The sequence below is a fragment of the Schistocerca nitens genome, chromosome 3 (genome assembly GCF_023898315.1).
Source record: "Schistocerca nitens isolate TAMUIC-IGC-003100 chromosome 3, iqSchNite1.1, whole genome shotgun sequence".
NCBI classification, from domain to species: Eukaryota; Metazoa; Arthropoda; class Insecta; order Orthoptera; family Acrididae; genus Schistocerca; species Schistocerca nitens.
In genome coordinates, this window is record NC_064616.1 from 577,038,411 (window position 1) to 577,060,421 (window position 22,011).

A 22,011-nucleotide genomic window follows, 5' to 3' on the forward strand; every position below is an offset into this window, starting at 1 on the left:
GGAACTGTATCGAGCGCCTTGCAGTAATCTTTCCTTACAATGACAGTGTTGTGATTTTCACTGAAAAAAATCATAAAAAATATTGAAATAATCATATTGTAGGCTACAAACTACAAAATGATAGATCTCATCAACTCTCAGAAATGATGATTAAACATTAGTAATTATCTACTATCAGTCACACTCAGGCTGTAGCATACTAAATTTTTCATGTAGCCATTGGAAACAGAATGCAAATCTTACAACTTGAATAACATCCATCTCATGATGTTCTGTGAACTGATTGATGTTATAATTTTTTTAGTCAATTATACAATAGTTACAATAAGACAGCATGTGCAATCTTATAAAACTGAGAGGGTCAGGTCCTGTCTGTCATTTTTTAGCATTATTGAAAAACATTTTGGAAACTATTTCAATGGGCTAGTGTCAAAAGTCTAACAATGATAGTAAGGGTCTTTGCTAATATGCAGATGTCTATTGATTGGCAGTTTGATTTTGTCATGTGATGAAGTTAGTGGCTGTGAACATAGAATGCTTCAGTTTTAACTTTAATTTGATGTGGTGGATGTAATCAGAACTTTTGTTAAATTTTTGTCATGGAATACACTTAGACCTATGTCTTTTAGCTATTTGTTGTGTCATAGAACTTACAGATTTTTACCTTAATGTTTGGTATTAATGTGCCCATTTTCAGATGTAAGTCACTAGAAATTCTTGTGAGAAAGTATAAAGGAGAGGGAAGCCGACATGCTTAAAACATTTAGTCCTCCCTCATTTCCATGTGATTCCTCTTCCTTGACAAATATTAACAACAGATGTCTGATACAGCAGTGAGATATCTACATGTAACCTTTACCTTAATGCAGAAGTTGAAACAAAAGCGTTGGTAGTGAAAAAATACTTAAAAAATCTCTTATTCTCATGTGCCTAGGTTAAAATGACAACTTATGCCTACCAGGACACAGTTGTGGAGTACTGTCTTCCCATTCCATAGTTCATTTTTGCAGCCTTCAGCCACTAGAGGGCTCCGAATTGTAGTGTGTCACATGGCGGTGTGTAACATGTCTATGTCGGTATGTGAGAAACAGCGTACTGTAATAAAGTTTCAAATTGGAAGAGTTCGTTCAGACATGGAGCACCCTCTCCTTCAGCATGACATTGCCAGACCACACACGAGCGCAGCGACATCTCCAACTATCCAGTGCCTTGGGTTCACCATCATTGATCGTTTTCTATACAGTCCCACAATGGCCGCATCCCATTTTCATCTGTTCCCAAAACTTAAAGAACACCTTCAATGACTTCACTTTGATAGGGGTGAAGCTGTGCAAGCAGAGGTGAGGTTGTGGCTGTGGCTGTGTCAACAGAGTGAAACATTCTACAGTGGTGGTATCAACAAAGTGGTCTCTTTGTGGGAGAAATGTGTTCATCACTAGGGTGTCTATGTTGAGGAATGAAGGTGTAGAATGTTAATAAGATTTGTTGTATTTAAAAAACTGTAAGAGTTTTCACATAAATTCAGAAACATATCTTTTCAGCATGCCCTCGTATTATGCTCTTGTGTTGAGGTATGAACTCTGCCAGTTCATATGAAGTATGACTTTACTTTCCTCATACCCCTTACCATTATTACATGCTTGTATTCCTTTAGTATTTCACAGGAGAGAGGAATGCGGATATATGATTCCTCTTTTGTTGTAAAGCAGCTACTACATAGATTACCTTATTATGTCAGATCATTCAGTTCATTATTAAACAGGAATTACAGTTTAAAAGCTGGTTTCACTAAAATGCTAGAACATTGCATAAATTTCCCTGTTCTTCTAGTGACTTCTGTAATGAATTCTTTGTGCCACTAACACTGTCTTCTTTCTTTTTTCAGTTGGACTTTCTAAGGATTGTTTGCAGCCATGAACATTTTGTAGCATTGAATCTACCTTTTGGGACACCTTTTACTCCAAGCTCTGCTCCTTCATCACCAAACCCATCTATTTCATCATCTACAAGCCAGTCATCATTTGTGTCAACACTTGTTGGAGGTGATTTAATGAGTTTTGCAGATCTGTCACCTGCATTTCGACAACAACATTTCCTGATTGGACTTGTTCTCACAGACCTGGCTACAGTCCTGGAATTACAGTAAGTTCATATTTCCAACTGTACTGTTTTCCTTCAACTTTTTGTTCTACGTGTGTGTTGTATCTTGGAAAAAATATTTACTCCTGTTTTTTTAAAAGAAGGAAACTGTTACTTAAGATCCAAATAAAGTTATGATGGAAAAACAACCTCTTACTGTGTAAAGGAAGCACTGATTAGTACAGGAGCAGGCAGGAATCCTGCAAGTGTGCGGTGCACTTGCACGTGTGCAGTTAACAGGTGTTCTGCGTGCACATAGGGGCAAGCTGGCTACCTGCTTCTCTACCCTCCCCACCATTCCGTCTCTCCACTCTTTCCTCTGTAGTGCGTTTTGTTTCCTAGCTTGCTTTATTGAATGAAGAAATAAGGTTAGTAGAAGAGCTTGAAAAAAATCATGGTTTGAAAGAGTACCTATTACCTATGATACATTTCATTTAATTATCACAGGTGGAGTTTACAATACGTTTAATGTCTGAAACAAAATTTCTACATACAGACAAACACAAACAGTTCCGTAAATTTTCATCACAGATGTTTGCTCTTAACCGAGACTTATTAATTTTCATAACGTAAAAAACTCTCTCACAAACGTATGTCGAGCCAAACATTAACATTATCTTCACGGCTTCACGATGGAGACGAGGAAACTCTTGCTGTGGAAAATCGTGATAAAAGTCTATTACACATCTTGCCAAAAGGAATTTGTCTCTCAGATGAGAATTACCCTTTAGATCTATTAATTTCATTTGCAGATTGCGATGAATATCATCTACAGAAACAGCAAATGGTCTTGAGAACCATTCAAAAGCTTGGGATAAATATGATATATCCCCAAATCGCTTGAGAAATTCCTCTTTCATTGCACTAAGTACGGAAACACATTCTTTGCAATTCTGTTCTCACTTTGTAGACAGAGTAGGGAAATGCACTGCGTTCCCTGACGAGAGCTGTCATTCCCACAGCTCAAGCTTGCTAGTGAAAACTTGCACCTTTTCAGCCATTTCACAAATTAAATGATTTTCTCCTTGCAAACTTGTGTTCAATGCATTCATGTGTCTGGTAATGTCCACTAAAAATTCAAGGTTGGCAACCCACTCTGGATTTTCTAACTTGGGGTCGTACCTTCCTTTGTCCTTTAAAAACTGATTTATTGGTATTCTCAGCTCAAAAACTCTTTTGAGTACATTACCATGGCTAAGCTAGCAGACTTCACTGTGGTATGGTATGTCACCGTACTTTTCCCCAATTTCAGCTAAATATGTGTGAAACTGCCTATGTGTAAGCCCGTGGGATCTCAGATAATTAACTGCCTGAATAACCACTTGCATGGTGTCCCCCAGTTTTGCTGCTTTTGCACAGAATACTTCTTGGTGCAAAATGCAGTGGATGCTGTACAATGATTCTTCTGTATGCTGTAGCTTTTTTCTTAGTAATCCAACAAATCCCATATGTTCCCCTTTCATTGCAGGTGCTCCGTTTGTTGTCACAGACACCAAACGTTCCCAGTTTAAGCCAGCTGAATAGATAGCTTCTTCAATGGCTTTTAGGATGTCCGCGCCGGTGGTCGTGCTTTTTAAAGATATCATATCTAAAAAAATCCCCTGTTATGTGCAGAGCAGTGTCCATGCCGCAGACATAAATCATTAATTGCATGGTGTTTGAAATATCTGTGGACTCAAGTGCGATGGAAAGTGCAATTAACTCCTGCACTGCACTCCTTAATTGAAGGTAAACGTCACCTGCCATGGCACTTATACGACGACTTACAGTCTGCCAAGAAAGAGTGATAGCTTGAAACTGATTTGCATTCAGTGGGGAAAGTAAATCAGCAGTGTCATTGATGCACTCCTTTATAAACTCACCTTCAGCAAACAATTTTCCAGCTCTCACTATATTAAATGCAATCTTATAACTTGCACATACCGCTGGGCTATCATTGTTGTCATCCTGAAAAATTAAAAACAGTGCTCCATAAAATGTTAAATCAGTTAGATGAGAGACATGATGAAAGAAAGTCGCAGATCTCTCGTGACAACAGCAACTTACGTCAGATTCATCTAGTATCGTCAGATCACTCTTCTTAAGCTCAGTCAATTTCCCCATGGGCTCCGAATCCGACAATAAGTTGTACTCGTCCTTGTGAAATTTATTATAATGACGTTCAATACTAAACTTCCGCTGACCAGCGAGAATGCTACCACATCTTCAGCATTTCGAATTTTCATGTTTTTGCACAAATCAAAAATGATTCTCCCATACCTGTTTAAGAGATAGCAAATCTACACATCTCCGTTTCCTTGATTCACTCTGCATTTTCCGGTTCTTGAAATACATCGTTCACTATGTAGTGGTCGCTTTGCATCAACATCTGCAGGTTAGCCTGGTACTACACTGCCGCAACCTGCCGGCTGTCGCCACAGCACCGGTCGACGATTGCACATGAGCAGCACACGTGCAATGCTGTGTGCTCATGAGCCGTGTGCAATGTCTGCCCGCCCCTGGATTAGTAGATAGACTTGTGAACAAAGAGTACCTCAGCACTTGTACTTACATTATTCATCAGAGTGTGCACACATGTACAGACACACACTTCTCCTATGTAAGTAACCCAGCAAAGTGACACAATGGTTCAGACACAGGACTAGCATTCGGGAGGCTGAAGGTTCAAATATCTGTCATGTTGCTCAAATTTAGGTTTCCTGTATTTTTTCTTATTCCTTAAGGTAATGATGATTCCTTCTGCAAAAGGTGATTTTCTCCCTCATCCATCTGAACTTTGGTTCCATCTCTAATGACCTTATCATCAACAGGACATTATACTCTAAATCACACTTCCTCCATCATACATAAATGTGTGGTATGTAGATGGGTATGTGTGTAGGAAGAGGGAGTGGGGCTACGGAGCAGATGTTATCCTCTGATGAAGAAGGTGAGGTTGAAAACTTATCTAAAGTTTCAAATCAACTGTTTATGTGCCTATCTACTATTTGGTGTATCTCTACATCTTGAACAGTGGCCTCTTCTTGTTTGTTTTTGCTGTTTGTAATTTCTCATGTGTTTTTAGCAGGTTTGAAAGGATATTACCAGATATTCCAGTGATAGTTTTTCTTCAAAAATTATTTTCTGATTGCAGTGTGATGATTGGTACCATTTAAGTTTTTTAATGAATGTCTAGGTACTACATACATAACAGAATCAGATGGAATGGACAAAGCAGTTTTAATAATTACAGAGAAAATTTGTGTAACACTTTTCCCCCCACATGTGAATTAATTGTTGTTTATTTATTTGACCTTTTAGGAATCCTAACCTTCATTTTAAAGTGGTCAACCTTGTGCGTAATTTGCTGACATATCATGACAGTGACCCACGATTTGCAGAACCTGAATGTAGAGCCCGAGTGGCTGCCCTGTACTTGCCATTTCTGGGTATTGTCATGGATGCCTTACCACAACTTCATGGCTTTTTCCCAGGAGCTAGAGGTATGATACAGATTGTTTACACATAAATTCATTAACTATTTTGAAAATACTCTGTAGACTGACTGTGTAATGACTAATAATCATGGGTAACGAATGCTACTACAGTAGAATTCCAATTTTCCGAATTGCAACTATCAGGGGATCACTTTGAGGAAAGACATTTGTACAGTATGACTAAAATTGTTGGTTTTGTTTGATAGTTATTACAGTACACGGTACACTGTACATTTCTTATCATTGTAAAAGCAATCCGCAGTGAATGTATTAAAAGACAAAATCTTCCAGTGAATAGTGAATACAGTACGCACATTGTTGTATGCACATTTATATGTGCATGCTTGTGTTTGTAGTGCCTGTCATTCAGCGCAGCTTACATCAGTCTGTATAGTTACTTTAACGTTTGCACTGATTTGTTACTATAAATTACATCTTTTTTGTTTTGTTTTGTTTTGTGTATGTTTTAATTTACTGTGTGGCATACGTCTTCTATAAGGAAACATGTTGTCTTGTCATTGACAAACAAAATAAAAGCCCTTGAGCAATTGGACAAAGGCATGAGTGATAGACAGTTAGCTGAGATGTTTAATGAGACACAAACAGAAACAAGTCTTCGATTTTAAACTTTGTGCCTGTTCTTGAGACTGAAGATGGGAGTTTGTTGCAAAAAGCAATGAAAACGGCAGAAAACAAGGCACCTGAAGAGACCATATTAAAGTGGTTCTTAGAGCACCAAGCATCAGGAAACCCCCTTTCAAGTCCAAATGTTTGCGTAAAAGAAAAAACTTTTCACCGAGAAAATAGACAGATTCTCTTAATTCAAAGTGAGCAATGCCTGGTTACAGAATTTAAAGGCAAGGCTCAGTATTCATGAATTGGATTTAAGTGAAACTATCAGCAGACCCAAAAGCAGCAGAAAATTTTATTGAAAAATTCAAAATTGAAGCAGAATCTTATGACCCTGAATTTTTATACAATGGAGGTGAGACTGGCCTTATTTGGAATGCTTAGCCTGAAACAGTCAACTTCTAAAAAGGAAACTAGTGCTCATGGCTATAAGATTAGTAAAGATTGTGTTACCATGCTGAACTGTGCTAACTGTACAGGAAACCACAAAATACCCTTTCTGTTGATAGGAAAATCGAAAGAAACCTGGGCTTTCAAAACTACTAAGAGACTTCCTTTTACAAGAATCAACCACAGACCTGGATGACTACTGCTTTGTTTTGCAAACGGTACAATTAAGTTTTCATACCCGAAGTAAAAGAATATCAAAAGGCTATAGGGAAAGAAGGTGGTGGTAATTCTGGACAGTGCACCCACCCACCCCACAGAAAGCTTCTTGATAGAGATGGGTGTTTCAAAACACTCTTCACACCACCAAACATTACGATTTTTCTGCAGCCAATTGAAAAGTCTATTATCAAAACTATGAAATGACATTATGGAAGACAGTTGTTGAGGAAGCTTTTGATAGATGATGGAATTGGAGAAGGCATTGTGGCTCATCTCAAAAACTGAATATAAAAGACTGCTCTTAAATAATGGCGGAAGCATGGAATTTGCTGCAGTCAGTCACATTAAAAAGAACTTGGAATAAATTGAAAGGCATTTTGATCACAGATGAGGTTCAGAAAAGTAAAGATGAAAAGAAGCAGCATGAAAAGGAAGAGGAAGAAAGAGAAGCAGCATTGTCACCGAACCAGGTGCAGGATCATCAGCTGGTGAGACGTTTGCATATTTTGACATTGTGCTAACATGTGTGAAGCGGAAGCCTGAGTGTGACCATATACAGCAGCTTACCATGAAGCAGATGTGAGACTTCACTGCACAAGAATGACTGAAGACGGCAAAACAACTGACTCTGACTGACTGATATGTTCGAGAACTGACACTGTAAGTAAGTACAGTACTCCACAAAATCCAAACAACATTGTTTTGTACTGATTATGTTAATATTAGTGGTATGTATACACAGACTTAGCTTTTTAAAAATAAGAAGTTATATGTTTTTGTGCTTTATTGAATTATCTGGATTGGATCCAATCCCAAATCATCCAGATAATTGGAGTTCTGCTGTACCATCCTTCTCATGCCTGTCTGTTAAAAAAAATGGGGGGGGGGGGTAGAGATGGGGGAGAGAGAAAAGGAGACAGAGAAGAAATGCTTACCTAAGCAATTCTTTATGTGTGTGTAAGTACAGAACTAGAAATGAAAGATCAGGGAGCTTGAAAATGGCATTGTTACTGTATTTTAAGGTAATTTTGAGAAAAAATTTGAAGTTGAAGGTAAAATCTTCTGGTTTGTTAGTCTGCATCATACACACCTCAACAAAAGTTTGGAATATCATAGTGCTTCCTACAATGACTTCTTAAAGTACACCCATTTAGGTTTTTACAGTACGTTATTAACAAAAGAAACATGATTTTGGTTAGTTACAAAAAAATCATTACAAAACAAAGCAGGCTCTCTCCTAAATGTACTTATTGAAAAAACCGTTAAAATCTTTATCTCATGATGATGATGATGATGATGATGATGATGATGATGAACATCAGTCTTTAACAGTATGTCCTCCCCACAAACAGATGAGTTCCTCCACTCTTTGAGATATGCTCTTGATCAGAACCTAAAGTTTGTCTTGGGGTACAAGTTCCCACTCCTCAATGGCAGCTTCAGTGACGTCCTGAAGACTGTCAGATGGATTCGAACGCTGTGCAACGCCTGCCTTCAACAGGCCCCATGCATGCTCAATTGCATTCATGTCTGGGACTGTACTGGCTAATGAATTTGGTTGATGTTGCATTTTTGAAGATACCAACACACTGCTAGAGTACAGTACATTGTCATCGACTAGGATGAAGTTGTCGCAAACTTCATGTCTGTAGGGCCTTACAGTCTGTTGTAGCACCTTTTGGAGGTATTAGGGACCAGTCCTATTGCCATAGATGGGAATTGGAGGGGTCCACCATCACATTGTTATTACTGCCCAGAACATTAAACCTCCACCTGCAGATGGTTGAACTTCCTTGAACGTATCTGTATTCCTAGTGTCGTCCAGTACATCTCCAAACCATAACATGTCTAGTGTCCGGCTGCAAACCAATTTTGGTCTTGTCAGCAAGTATGACATTACTCCAAGCTTCGATGGCCCAGTTTTGATGTGCAAGAGCCCAGGTCCTTCAATTGTGTCAGTTCCATTGGTTCAGTGCAAAACTTATCAATGGTCTTCTGGAATGACGACCACTCTAATGCAATCTTCTACACAATGTTTGGTCTGAGATACACATCTCTTTTGCTCAGGAGGAGTCATTTCCAATACTTTTTCCAGTTGATGCTGGGCACCTGCGAGCAAACAGTTGGAGGAAACAATCCTGCATTGGTGTTGTCATGGGAAGACGACCACTGTGAGGTCTATTGTCCATGTTTCCCATCTCTCTGTTCTTTCTCCACACCTTAGACAAACCACTTTGACATGTAACCGTTTGGCAATATCTTGCAGTGTATGTGGTGTGCTGAAAGTAAAGCCACGATCCTGACTCTATCAAAGTTTTGTTTGCCCCTACATGGCATGTTACTTCAGTGCTGAACACAAACTGAATGAAGCTGTTGTAGATACTGGCCTACTCTTCATGTGCTGCTGCCGCAGCGGTATGTTTACATGACAGGGAAATGGCCACAAAGCATGCCAATAGTAAAGACCATCCAGTATATGGTATCTAACTGGATAATGCATGAAGTGCCTAGGTCAATATATTACTTTTCTCTAATACTTTCACTACTTTTGATTTCCCTTTATACAAGTAAAAAAAGGTACTGTTTTGAAACTGGTTTTGTAAAAAGACAACCACTGTGAGGTCTGTTGTTCGTCACCCATTCTGGCTGTGAGATGCACGTCAGCACCACTACCTGATGTCCACGATATGGCAACAGGTGGCCTTTACAGATGACTCACATTTTTGCTGCATTGCAATGTTGTCCAAACTGATGAGTTGCATCCCACTGTGAAAGATTATGTGGAAAGCCACATGTGGCAATGCAAGCTGCTTGCCAACAGAACACTATTCAGGCAGTTGGAGAAAGTAATTTGTGTGTGTGTGTGTGTGTGTGTGTGTGTGTGTGTGATGGGGGGACGGGGAGGAGGGGGAGGAGAAGCAGCAGTTGTATTATACATGGTCCAGTCATCTTAATGTGACTGTTGCCTGCATTTGATGTCAAGATGCAATAAACAGTCACAGACAGCAGGTGGCAGCACTAGCAGATGAGGGTATATAAAGTGTGTTGGGAGGATGCAGAAAACAGAGCAGTTGTTGTAATGTGGAAATGGAGTGATTGATCTGACATCCAAAAGAGCATGATCATTGACTTTCAGGCCAAATGTGAGGATACCACACATGGCAGTGTGGTACTATCCAAAATTGTCACTGAGACAATTGGGCCATAGATGATGGGTGAACAATGGCTGCGGAGACATGTATACAGGCGAACAGACACGCAGCTGTTGAGCAACAGACTGGCCAAATAACCAAGTGGCTACCAACAGTGTCTCCTTAACGACAGTTCAGCTACAGCTGCAATGTATTTGCCTCCACAACAGGTGTCAGGTTCATGCACCCATGCTAGCTGCTGTTATCAGTGACAAAGGCTGGAAAATGCATGCCAGTACCACAGCTGGATGTGCACAGAGTGGCAGCAGGTGGCCTTTTCGGATGACTAACGTTCTTGCTCTATTGGACTGAAAGCAAACAGCCTACAATAATTGTCAGAAGGGTCCAGGCTGTAGGAGGGAACATTATGGTCTGGGAATTAGTTATCGTGGCGTTTCCTGGGTGGTGTTGTTACTCTGGAAGCTACAACGCATGTATCTTTTGGAGACCATGTCCACCCCTACGTGCAGTATGTTTTTCCTCGGCACGATGGTATCTACCAGCAAGACCGTGCAACATCTCACACAGCTCGCAGCCTAAGTGCATGGTTCAAAGAGCACCAGGATGAGTTTACTGTACTCCCCTGGCCACCAAACTCTCCGGATCTAAACCCAGTTGAGAACTTGTGGGACCACCTTGATCAGATGTTCGCTCCATGATCCTTGTGAAACCTAGTGCAGCTGGCCACAGGTCAGGAATTAGTGTGGCTTCACATCCCTGTCAGTACTTTCCAGAACCTGACTGACTCTCTTCCTGCACGTCTCGCAGCAGTCCACGCTGCAAAAGGTGGTTATTCAGGCTTGTGATAGTCATATTAATGTGACTGGATGCTGTAGGTAGATGAGGAATGAACAAGAATGTTGTATATGCAAACTTTGGAACAAGATAAGAGACTGAGAACAAAACTGAATGCTCGCTAATGTAATGGCTAAAATTTGTATCAAAAGGAATTTAATTGTGTGTTAAAATCAAACCAATTTTTTGTCTGTTCCTGTAGACAGCATTTACCTGATATTAAAAGTTTTTACCTATTTCCTAAAGTAGCATTTGCTTTGTTTCACTCTTTCTCAGTCATTTTACAACTACTGTTTGTGGTTTTGACTTACATTTAGTGTGCCTGCTCTGACACGGTTTCAATTAAAAGTTACTTCTTTGTTTGTGTAACTGTAAACAGAGAGAGCTGGATTATAACTACTCTGAGCATGTTACTATGAAGGCACAGAGCTTTTCACATGCAACTATGTTAAGAGTGTACCTTGTGAAGAAAGTAAACTGCTTTGGGTACTAACAAGTTGCTTACTGGCGTCACCATTGACTGTTGTGGTGCATTGTAGCAGGAGACAGGTGGGCCACAGTGCACCTAATCACTGTCTGTAATATGCAGGACTACTTCCTTCCTGTGGGATGTAGAAGCCACCATCCCACATATGTACCTTTCCCTCAAAGCACATCACAGGCCACAGAGATCGGTATGAGTGCAAGAACTTTGAACACTTGAAGCATAGAGTAATGTTGTCCGAACTGATGAGTTGCAATCCACCCCAGTGAAAGTGCAAGCTGCTTGCCAACAGGGCACTATTCAGACAATGGAAGAAGGTTATTTTGTGTGTGTGCGGGGGGGAGGGGGGGTGGGGGGGGGGAAGAAGAATATTTACATGGGATAAAAACTTGAACATTTTTCTGCCCTCGTCACCAACTGACAAGCAGTACGGGAACCAGTTGCATACATTTGTTTGCCAACAGCACCTAGCATGCAACTTGTACAGTCACCAGGATAATAATGTTCCACACTGTTGCTTCTGAATCATGTAAGAATAATTTGAGGAACACTGTTAACGTAGAGTGCTTGTGTAGGTCCCTGGGTTACACGACTTCTATTATGTTGAGCATATGTGAAAAACCATTGAGTGAGGTGATAAATCAGTATCTGCTAGCTCTGTGTAGTTGTTAGTGATGTTTGATCAGAATAGCTTCTGGATGTGTGTCTAAAATTTAGTTGTTAATTCATGTACATGGGCCTCATTAGAGATATACTAAAACCATTTGTGGAACTACAGAATCTGTAATTTCTGCAAAACAAGTGTGTGGATTTTTGTTCTTTAACTGTCAGATTAATTTGTTCTCGTGACAGTGGAAATAAAACACACCTCTGTCATTTCTTTGTGCTAGTTTTTTAATAGTTCCAAGCCCGAGTAATGCATTTTGTGACCATACAAATAACTTATCACATACCAAATAATATGGCTGTCACTTTTTGCACAGCTTCATATAGATAAAGACCCATGCAAATGAGAGATTTGTGCCTCATAGCACTCCACTATTCTGGGATCAGACCTTCATTTAAATTTCTAAGCACTGCTTGTGCCAAGGGGGGCAACTCGGACCGAGCTAGTAAGATACATTTTGTGGGGTGGTGTGCCACTGAAGCAACAAACAATTATGTGAAGGTTAATGAATGAGTATGTCATGAAGGAAAAATTTATTTTTGTTTCTTACATTTTATTGATGTTCAGATGCTTATAACAACATACAGAGGAATCAGTCTAAAATAAATTATTTTCTTTTCATGTGTTGCTGTCTGTGAATGATATTACACAAGGCTTCAGTGAGGACCTTGTATATTATTTTCTCCTAGTTTGAAAGAAATAACGTCTTGATATAAAGCAAAATGAATAATAACAAAACCACAGAAGTTTGGTAAATCATGAGTGAATTTGAGAGGAATATTTTACCAGCTGCATCAATGATATGCTTTAAGCCTTGATCCCAAAATATGATCACAAATAATTCATGAGAAATGTGTTGTGGATACAAATGTAGATTTTGAAGGATTTAAATTTGTACCAAAAACATGAAGAGCTGATGTCAGAATATTTCCATAAATTGAATGGAAACAGTTATTCTAATGAAATTTTTATTCTTTGTAACGAAGCAGTATAATTCATATTTGTATTACATGATGAGTACAACTGTTGTGCTAAATTTGCTTTCTACATATTTAGCATACTGCCAGAAACCAGTAGAAATGTAGAACAATAAATGTAACTGTGTAATTGCCTACCATTTGCCATAAAAATCAAATAATAAGAATGAGAATTTTAGTTTCACTAAAATATTGATGTTAGTTGGATGATGTACATTTCCAGAATATTAATGAAGTCATGGCACCTAAGATAGCCTATGCTGATCTTTTTTAACTTACTTCTCTGCAGGGCTTCGGGTAGTAGAGAGCTTATTGAGTAACTGTAAAGATATCAGCTGTGGCATTGTTTTAGTACTGTACTTTTTCTTAAATTAAAATTATTATTTTGTATACTTATATAATTTTTTCTATGTTTCTCTTGAGAATAAATAATTTATAAAGTATGAATAACATTTACAGGTCGTATGTTGCTGGTACCAGGCTCAGATAATATGGAACCTCAAAATGGCATTGATCATTCTATTGCAATGGCAATTGCTGGTACAACAGTGTTTCCAAAGTCAGTTGGACCTGATAATACTCAAGGCCAACAGGTAAAGTACTGTACATAGTCTATCCTATGCTAAGTTTTCCTCATTTGGTTGGAGACATTAGCATCTACAGATGTTTAGTGCTCATTCGAAAGAGTGAAGTAGAGATTAGACGGCTATTTATGGAACTCAAAGAAGCAGCATCCAAACTTGATCTAAAAGTAAATGATCAGAAACCAAATAAATGATAATTCAGAGATATAGAGATGAATAAGACCACCAGTTACATCTAACACTGTGCAAACATAAATTTGAGCACACTGAACAGTTCAAATTTCTAGTTGTATTGATAGATGAACAAAATCAGAGGCAAGTAAAAGTGAAAATTAGACTGCAAAATGGTAACAGAGCCTACTACTCTGTACAAAAACATAGATGTATAACGTGAGAAATTCCAAATTAACACCCTCAGATTTTGAAGCTCTGATTGGCTGCCCACAGCAGAAGATTCTTTGTAATTATACTCTCACGAATCATTCGTAAGTTCTCATTAGTTTTGCTGCTGACACTTGTACATCACATTGATATATTCCTATTTGTCATTTTTCTTTTGCGTTTGCTTCTTAATTGCCATATTGTTTCATATCTTACTTTGTGGCGCTGTAAATTTGTCATCTAAGTCATGCTTTATATATATATATATATATATATATATATATATATATATATATATATATATATATATATATATATATATATATATATATTTTAAAAAAATGAACAACATGTGAAGAAAAACAAAAAATAGTGGAAGAGAAAATTATAGCAATTGGAAAGCAGTACTTGAAAATGTGTTAACAACAGAATCCAGGGACAAGGAGTTGTCAGAGGTGAACGCATTTACTTCAGAGCTGAGTGGGAAATTTTTAAGGGATAAGTGTAAATAGTGACAGAAGTTCAGTATTACACTGCCGATATCACAAGTATGAAGAATGTCTGTAATGTCCCATTATCAGATCTCAGTTTTTCACTTGACTAATGGAGACCATAACAAGCAAAAGTCGGAACATGCAAGAAGTTAGCTGTGTGTAAATTAACTAAAGGAGACTGCATAACATAATGGCATCTCCATCATCAAACTTCCAAAAGAACACCGACATTATTCATAGAAGGTTTGTAGGAAACTACATAAATAACCAAACAGTGACCCTGCCATGCACTGTTCGGTGGTTTGCAGAGTATGTATGTAGATTTATTCATGATTTTTCTTAAATTAGCACCTAAAGGGGTGGGGGGGGGGGTCAAGATTAATATCAAATTATTTAATGAAAACAGTTACAAGATCCATTAAGCCTTCTTCTCTGAGATGTATCACATTTGTAAACCATATTTAATCTGGTCCAGGGTTCATAGAAAAAGTTACTCCTAAGTATTATTTTAAAAAATCTGTGTTCTGCAGCTTCCTAGAGTTTCGAATGTATCTATGCAGAAAATTAACATTTAAATCACCAGTGGCTACCTGTCTTAACAGCAGGGATATTACATCTAAATAAATTCAGTATCGATAAGAGGTGGCCAGAGAAGTGGAGCAACTCAGCTTCATAACTAGCACTACTGCATCATAGAGTTTATCAAGAAATTAAAAAGCATAGAATTACTGTGTAGTATAAGTGTATTGAAGACAGCCAAGGGGATACTGAGTGCACACTGGATGTGCACAAGTTAACTTTTTAATATATGGAGATGGTATCTGTTCTTTCGGACATGTCCAAAAGAACAAATACCATCTCCATATATAGTTCAGGCTAACCGGCCATGACCTCCTCCTTCTGTGCGGATGCACATGCATTGCCCAAACTCTTACGAGACTCGGTCAGATTGTCTGTAACGAATAATGAGTGTAGTGGGCAGGGGCACTATGAATGTAGTGTGTGAACATTAAGATGGGAATGTGGGTCTCACAGGGAGCAAGCAAGGGATAAATCCCTGCAGTCGCACTATCCTCTGTGCCCTCAGTGGCTCAGATGGATAGAGCGTCTGCCATGTAAGCAGGAGATCCCTGGTTCGAGACCCGGTCAGGGCACACATTTTCAATTGTCCCCATTGATGTGTATCAACGCCTGTCAACAGCATAGGGTCTTGATTTAATTATCAAACTTTTTAATCTCTGTTGCTCCATTACAACCAGGGGACATTGGCTGGTATGTACTTTTCAATGTCAATAAACTTCACCAACAGTCGTACACTTTAAGATATTTTATTTTATTCTGAAAGCAACCAGTTTCGGCAATTCATTTTGCCATCTTCAGGCCCTATATGCTCTTTTTTTTTTTTTTTTTTTTTTTTTTCAAATCAACGAACTTATCGTATAGCACCATAAAACTGGATATCGTGAATTTCAATCCCTGTGCAGATGCTTCATACGAAGACGTGACATGAGTTGCTGTCACGTCTTCGTATGAAGCATCTGCACAGGGATTGAAATTCACGATATCCAGTTTTATGGCACTCCTTCCTGAGGCAAAGTACTAGCAGGAATGTACACATAATGAAATTGTACACCCATAATTTGGGAAACTGTGCTAGTATGGTATGTTGACTAGCTCATCAAAAAACTAAAATCATATATACAAACTGTTGTGGTTATTGATGCAGCAGTGTTCGTGTGGCAGAGATTGTCAGGTGAGACCTTAATAAATCTAGCACTGAACCGCAAGTAAAATTAAGGCACTTTTTTGCTCATAGTAACCATTTAAGCAAGAGATGCTTCCAAAATGGTTTAGCTCCACAGAAAAGGCCTGGAGGTGAGACATTATACATACTTTGCTCATAAAATTATGCATCAGTCCCTCACAGTAATTCACATGGTGACAGTGGCATGGATATAAAATTGAGTGTTCCTAACTCTCTGTAAACGCTGTGTCCCATTGTGTCATAGTATTTTTTGTTTACCAGCAGTGTTTTAAAATTGATCCTGTTTTGAATGTTGTATGCACCTTGTACTCTCACTTACCAAATTTTTGGTATGATTCAAACCATTATTGAGTAGTTTCATGTCCAATTCTGTTAGTTCTGTGAAGAAAATGATACAATTGATGTTCATTGAGCTCTTTCCCATGTCATAGTGTCTACAGTTTAATCCTCATTCTTTTTCAGAATTGGAAATGTGGCTTGAGTTCTGATACAACACGTAATCTGCTTATTTGCTTTCTGTGGGTAATCAAAAATGTTGATAAAACTGTTTTGAAGCATTGGTGGACAGAGCTGCCTTCACAGAGACTGCATCAGCTCTTAGAAGTGCTCAATATTTGTATTTCTTGCTTTGAATATAAGGTAAGGCGGAAGATTTATTCACAAAATGTTTCAGATGTATGTAGTCCAGAAACTAAGGAAACACAATAAATTGTTGTAAAATGATCATCATGTGCAAGCAGGGCAACTATTATATTTTATTTTTGTGGCATTAAAGATTTGAAGCTGTTCAATAATCACAAATAAATGCATATTTGTGTGACATTTAAAAACAAAAGCAGGCAGACAATCAATAAAGTGAACAAAGGTTACTTGATTTAATTTCTTTGGCCTCTTTAGGGGTATAGAGCATCTAGGAGAACTCTCCATCCATCTGTCTTTGGTCATTTCAGTCAGTTCCAACCAACTCTTGCCAACTCTCCTTGCTTCCCCTCCCATCATCCTCTTCCATGTATCTCTAGGCCTACCTCTCTTCCTTGTTACCCGGGGATTCCATTCCAGTGTCTTCTTTTCAATTTTGCCACCTGACTTCATCAGTTTGTTCCCCATCCGTCTCCACTTTCTCTCACATATCCGGTCTTCTGTCCCAGGGGTTTTTAAACTGTGTGTTGTGGCTCCCAGTGGCCTTGTGGCCTCATAATAGTGACATTGCAAAAGCTTCATAAACATAATTATTTTGTTTATTTGCTTTCTGTATAAAGAAACAATGTGTATGCTACTAGTGATATCTAGCCAGGTGGCAAGTAGGTGTTCTTACCATGGCAGTGTTCTACAGATGGCAGTCGAATTGCACTGTGTGGCTCATTTGTTTTTATTCAGCCATAATAAGTTTGAAGATTAGCTTTGTTGAATGCAGAGCATTTTTTTTATTGTTGTTTGTATTCAATGATTTTTGTTTCTTGGTCAACATGAACTAATTTTTATGTGTAAATACAAAATGCATTAATTCAAATGTATCGTGCAGTTTTAAAGAGGTGAATAGACAAACATGCAGGAAGTATGGCAGCAGTTACTTGAATTTCAGTTTTACATGTACTATTGTTGAAAATAAAAGAAAGACTGCTGTGTACAAAGGGCATTTGAAAAGTCCATGCAAAAATAAAAACTACTTACATGTTTGGGGTAAGCCTTTTTTATTTAACGACATAGTGTCCTTTTAGACTTATACACTTCATCCAACCCTGATCTAATTTGTTGATCTCTTCCAAATAATAGGAATTGTCCAAGTCTGCAAAATAGCTATTAGTTGTTGCAATCACCTCCTCCTTTCAATAAAACCTTTGTCCCGCGAGCCATTTCTTCAATTTGGTTAGTAGTCCGAGGGAGCCAAGTCTGGAGAATAGAGGGGATGTAAAATGAGTTTGAATCCTATTTCGAATAATTTTGCAACAACAACTGCTGAGGTGTGTGCTGGTGCATTGTCGTGATGGAAATTGGCTTTTTTTGTGGTCCAATCGCCGGTGCTTTTCTTGCAGCTCGGTTTTCAAACGATCCAATAACGATGAATAATATGCACCTGTAATAGTTTTACCCTTTTCCAGATAGCCGATGAGGATTATCCCTTGTGAATCCCAGAAGACAGTCGCCATAACCTTTCCGGCCGAAGAAATGGTCTTCACCTCTTTTGGTGCAAATTCTCCCGTGGTAACACATTGTTTAGATTGTTGTTTGGTCTTAGGAGTATAGTAACGTATCCATGTTTCATCCACAGTGTTGAAACGACGCTTGAAGTCCAGTGGATTCTTCCTGAACAGCTGAAACCATCCTTGCAACACTTCACATGATTCCAATTTTGGTCAAGTGTGAGCAATCGCGGAACCCATCTTGCTGATAGCTTTCTCATGTCCAAATGTTTATGCAAAATATTATGTACCCATGCATTCGAGATGTCCACAGCCCTAACAATCTCACACATCTTAAGTCTTCTGTCATCCATCACCATATCGTGGATTTTATCAATGGTTACTGGAGTCATAACCTCCACAGGGTGTCCAGAACATTCAGCATCACTTGTGCCCATATGGCCACTCCAAAAATTTTGAAACCACTTATAAGCTGTTCTAATTGAAGGTGCAGAGTCACCGTAATGTTTATCAAGCTTCTCTTTAGTCTCCTGAGACGTTTTGCCTTTCATAAAGTAATGTTTATCACCACACGAAATTCTTTTTCGTCCATTTTTTTTACAATCACTCGACTTCCTTGATTCATACGAATGCCAAACACAAAGAAATAGACCAATATGGCTGAAACTTGGTGTGCGTTCTTTCCAGAGATCCTACTAACTAAACATGACCTCGATACGTGCCGGTGGTGCCATCGCTCGGATTTTGCATGGACTTCAAACGCCCCTCGTATCATTTGTTTCGAAGTACTGGCTACTGAAACCATTCTTCCTAATAAAATGAGATGACATTTTGAGTCAAATCATGGTACTTCTGTAAGCAAGCCAAGAGAATACTTTCCCCACAAGTTAAAAGAAATCACTGAGGGAAAAAAAGCTTTCACTAAAGAAGCTACAATTCCTCCAAAGGCTAAGGAGACTAACATTTTGCAACAGTCAGATAAACAGCTATTGTGGAAGAAAAAGTTTGATGATACACATATACATTATGTTTTGCTTGATCTTTGCATGGATTTAGAAGACAATGACTTTGAGTTGAAGAAAGATCTGAAGTCTGTGTTTGGGGATCATTTAACTGAAGTCCGTTATTACATTCTGAAGTACTTTCCAGAAGAAGTTGACCAACATAACTAGATCGAAGACCCTTACAGTATAGAACATCCATCAGCATTGAACAACAAGAGCAGTTGATTGCTATTTCTTCAGACTACACTTTGAAACCAAAGTTCGTTCCTCATCACTGCTTGTGTTTTGGTACTTGGTGACGCAGGAGTATGTGCAAGTAGGTAAAAAGATCCCAAGGGTTTTGATATCTCCCTACTTACATGAGGTAGGTTTTTTGGCATTGATAGTTATGAACATAAAATACAGTTTGCGAATGAATGTAGAGAAAGGGATGTGAGTCGCAGTTTCCAGTCTTTTACCGAGTTTTGAAAAACTGATGATGAAGATGTAAGTTCAGCCTTTCCATCGATTTTGTTACAAGAATAAGATGTAATAATATTAAAAGTTGATTAAAATATGACATGCCAACAGTTAATAAAGAAATTACTATTCATATTACTATTTTTTTTTACTACCCCACACTTTGAGTCAGATGTCATGTTCAAGAGGAGCCAAAAATGCTTATGTTCAGGTCAAGGGAGCCATGGGCCCAAAAAGTTTGGAAACCACTGTTCTATTTGTATATGGTTAGTTTTCCTCCAGAACTCCTTGTTACTTGCTTTTTCTAGTCACCAGGTATTCACAATGTGCCAGAGACACCTATGTATGAAACTCTGTAACTGTGATGATGGTATATTCTGAGTATGGCCCAAATTTCACTGGCATACGGGAGGTCAGCCTTCACATTTCTATTAAAGATATAAATTTTTGTATTTATGTTATGATTCTGTTTCACCTTATTGTATATAATTGTATGAAGACAGAATTTCTTTTTGTGTTTCTTCACATCTTCTCCAGCTAGACCACCTTAAGTCACTACACTATCTGGGTACAGGAATGAGTTCACAGTCTCCACCTCCTGCTCCCCTGTAAACAGAAGCTCTTCCATGTTCCCAGAATTTTCTCTCATTTCCTGTGTTTTATGTATATTTATCATGAGGCCAGTAAGCTCTGCTTCTTTTTTTTTTTAGAGAATTTAAATCATGTTTCATATTGTCAGCCATTGAGTGAACAGTCTGTGAAGTCCAAATCCTACAGACACTCATGGATTCCCCATTGTATTCCTCTTCCCGTGCCTGCTGTTAATCTTCTTGTAGCTGAGTCAGGGACAAGTAGAAAATGTGTTGGTGACAAAATATGTCCCTGCCCGACTTCAGTTGTTGTCTCTATTGACTGTAAGATTTCCCTTGTGGAGTACACAATGTTTGTAGCCATCATACAGTCTTCAGTTAAGTTTAGGACTTTCTGTAGTGTATACCCAGGACCATACTGAGACCATGGCGAGGATGGCCCCCACCAATGGCACAGGTGGGGTGGGGGTGGGGGGGGCAAACACTAACCAAAAAGGAATAAACAAACAGGAAAATGATTTAATAATTAACCGGGAGAGATACACGAGTTCTTGTACTCCTCATGTTCCTGTCTCCTACCTGTGAGAAGAAGCCTTCCTCTCAAACTGAGGCTGTAAATGTGTGTTGTTGTGACAGTGTCATTGCGTCTAAGTATCATAATGAAGTAGTGACTACTGCTAGATAGGCACCACTCGGATTGTGTGTCTTCAGTGTGCATGGTTCACACAGCTTCTGCCTACACAGCTAACTTATGTTCAACAATGGAGTTTTTGCTGTACTTTTCTTGCAACGGTATTGTAGGGTACCAAAAGTTGGCAAGTGGGTGCTGAAGAAAATATGCTATTTGACTGAAGGATTCTGATTTTTGCCAATTTCTGCCAACTGAAAGGTGAAATGAAACTGTGTATGCTAGAGAGCTTCAAAGTATGAGATACAATAGTAACTGAAATGGGTAACAGATCTCACATATGACAAGTCATTTTATCTCACTTTAATTTACTGCTGGGAACACCATAAATGAGAGCTCTTTACCTTATTCTGAAAAAAATATACAGTAGAGTTTGGTACATGTCATCTGATGAGTATTCATCATAGTACCTCAAACTACTGCCTAGCGTAAAAAAAAAAAAAAAAAAAAAAAATAATGCACGCTCCACAAGTACTCTGCTACCCAAGTAGCTGCTTCCTTTATGTAGTGCACACCTCACCTTTCAATGGGAGACCTATAATTCTCCACCTGATAACGCAGGTCCAGAAATCTGAAGCCAAGACTGTCACAGGATTGACAAAGCCTTTGGTTGAGACCCTCCTCTCCACTAATCTATCCCGTGCAACTCTATTCACATCTGTATACAGTAACTACTGCACCCTGTATCTGTTTGCGTTCACCCTCTACAATTTTTATCCCCCAACACTTTCTTCCATTACTAAATTTATGATTTTTAGTAAATCTACAGTGAAGGTCGTACAGACTAACACATTTCACCTGGAAAAACCAAATTTTACAACACACGTAAGAGTTGGCAGTAATTACAGTTGCCAGTTTAATTGTAATAGCTTTTTATAATCATCATATTATGTGAATAAGTCCATAGTAACCATAGCCTAGCAAATATGCCTTAATG

The 22,011-nt window shown here is 38.6% G+C and overlaps 1 protein-coding gene across 1 annotated transcript in view; it reads left to right on the plus strand.

Annotated features, from left to right (window-relative positions):
* The window catches only part of LOC126248488 (dedicator of cytokinesis protein 7), a 262,928-nt gene that overhangs the window by 143,354 nt on the left and 97,563 nt on the right, over positions 1–22,011 (plus strand). Inside the window, exons 22-25 of the mRNA XM_049949513.1 lie at positions 1,886–2,142; positions 5,440–5,621; positions 13,428–13,561; positions 16,655–16,831. Coding sequence (XP_049805470.1) covers positions 1,886–2,142; positions 5,440–5,621; positions 13,428–13,561; positions 16,655–16,831 — 750 coding nt within the window. The remainder of the gene's footprint in view (positions 1–1,885; positions 2,143–5,439; positions 5,622–13,427; positions 13,562–16,654; positions 16,832–22,011) is intronic.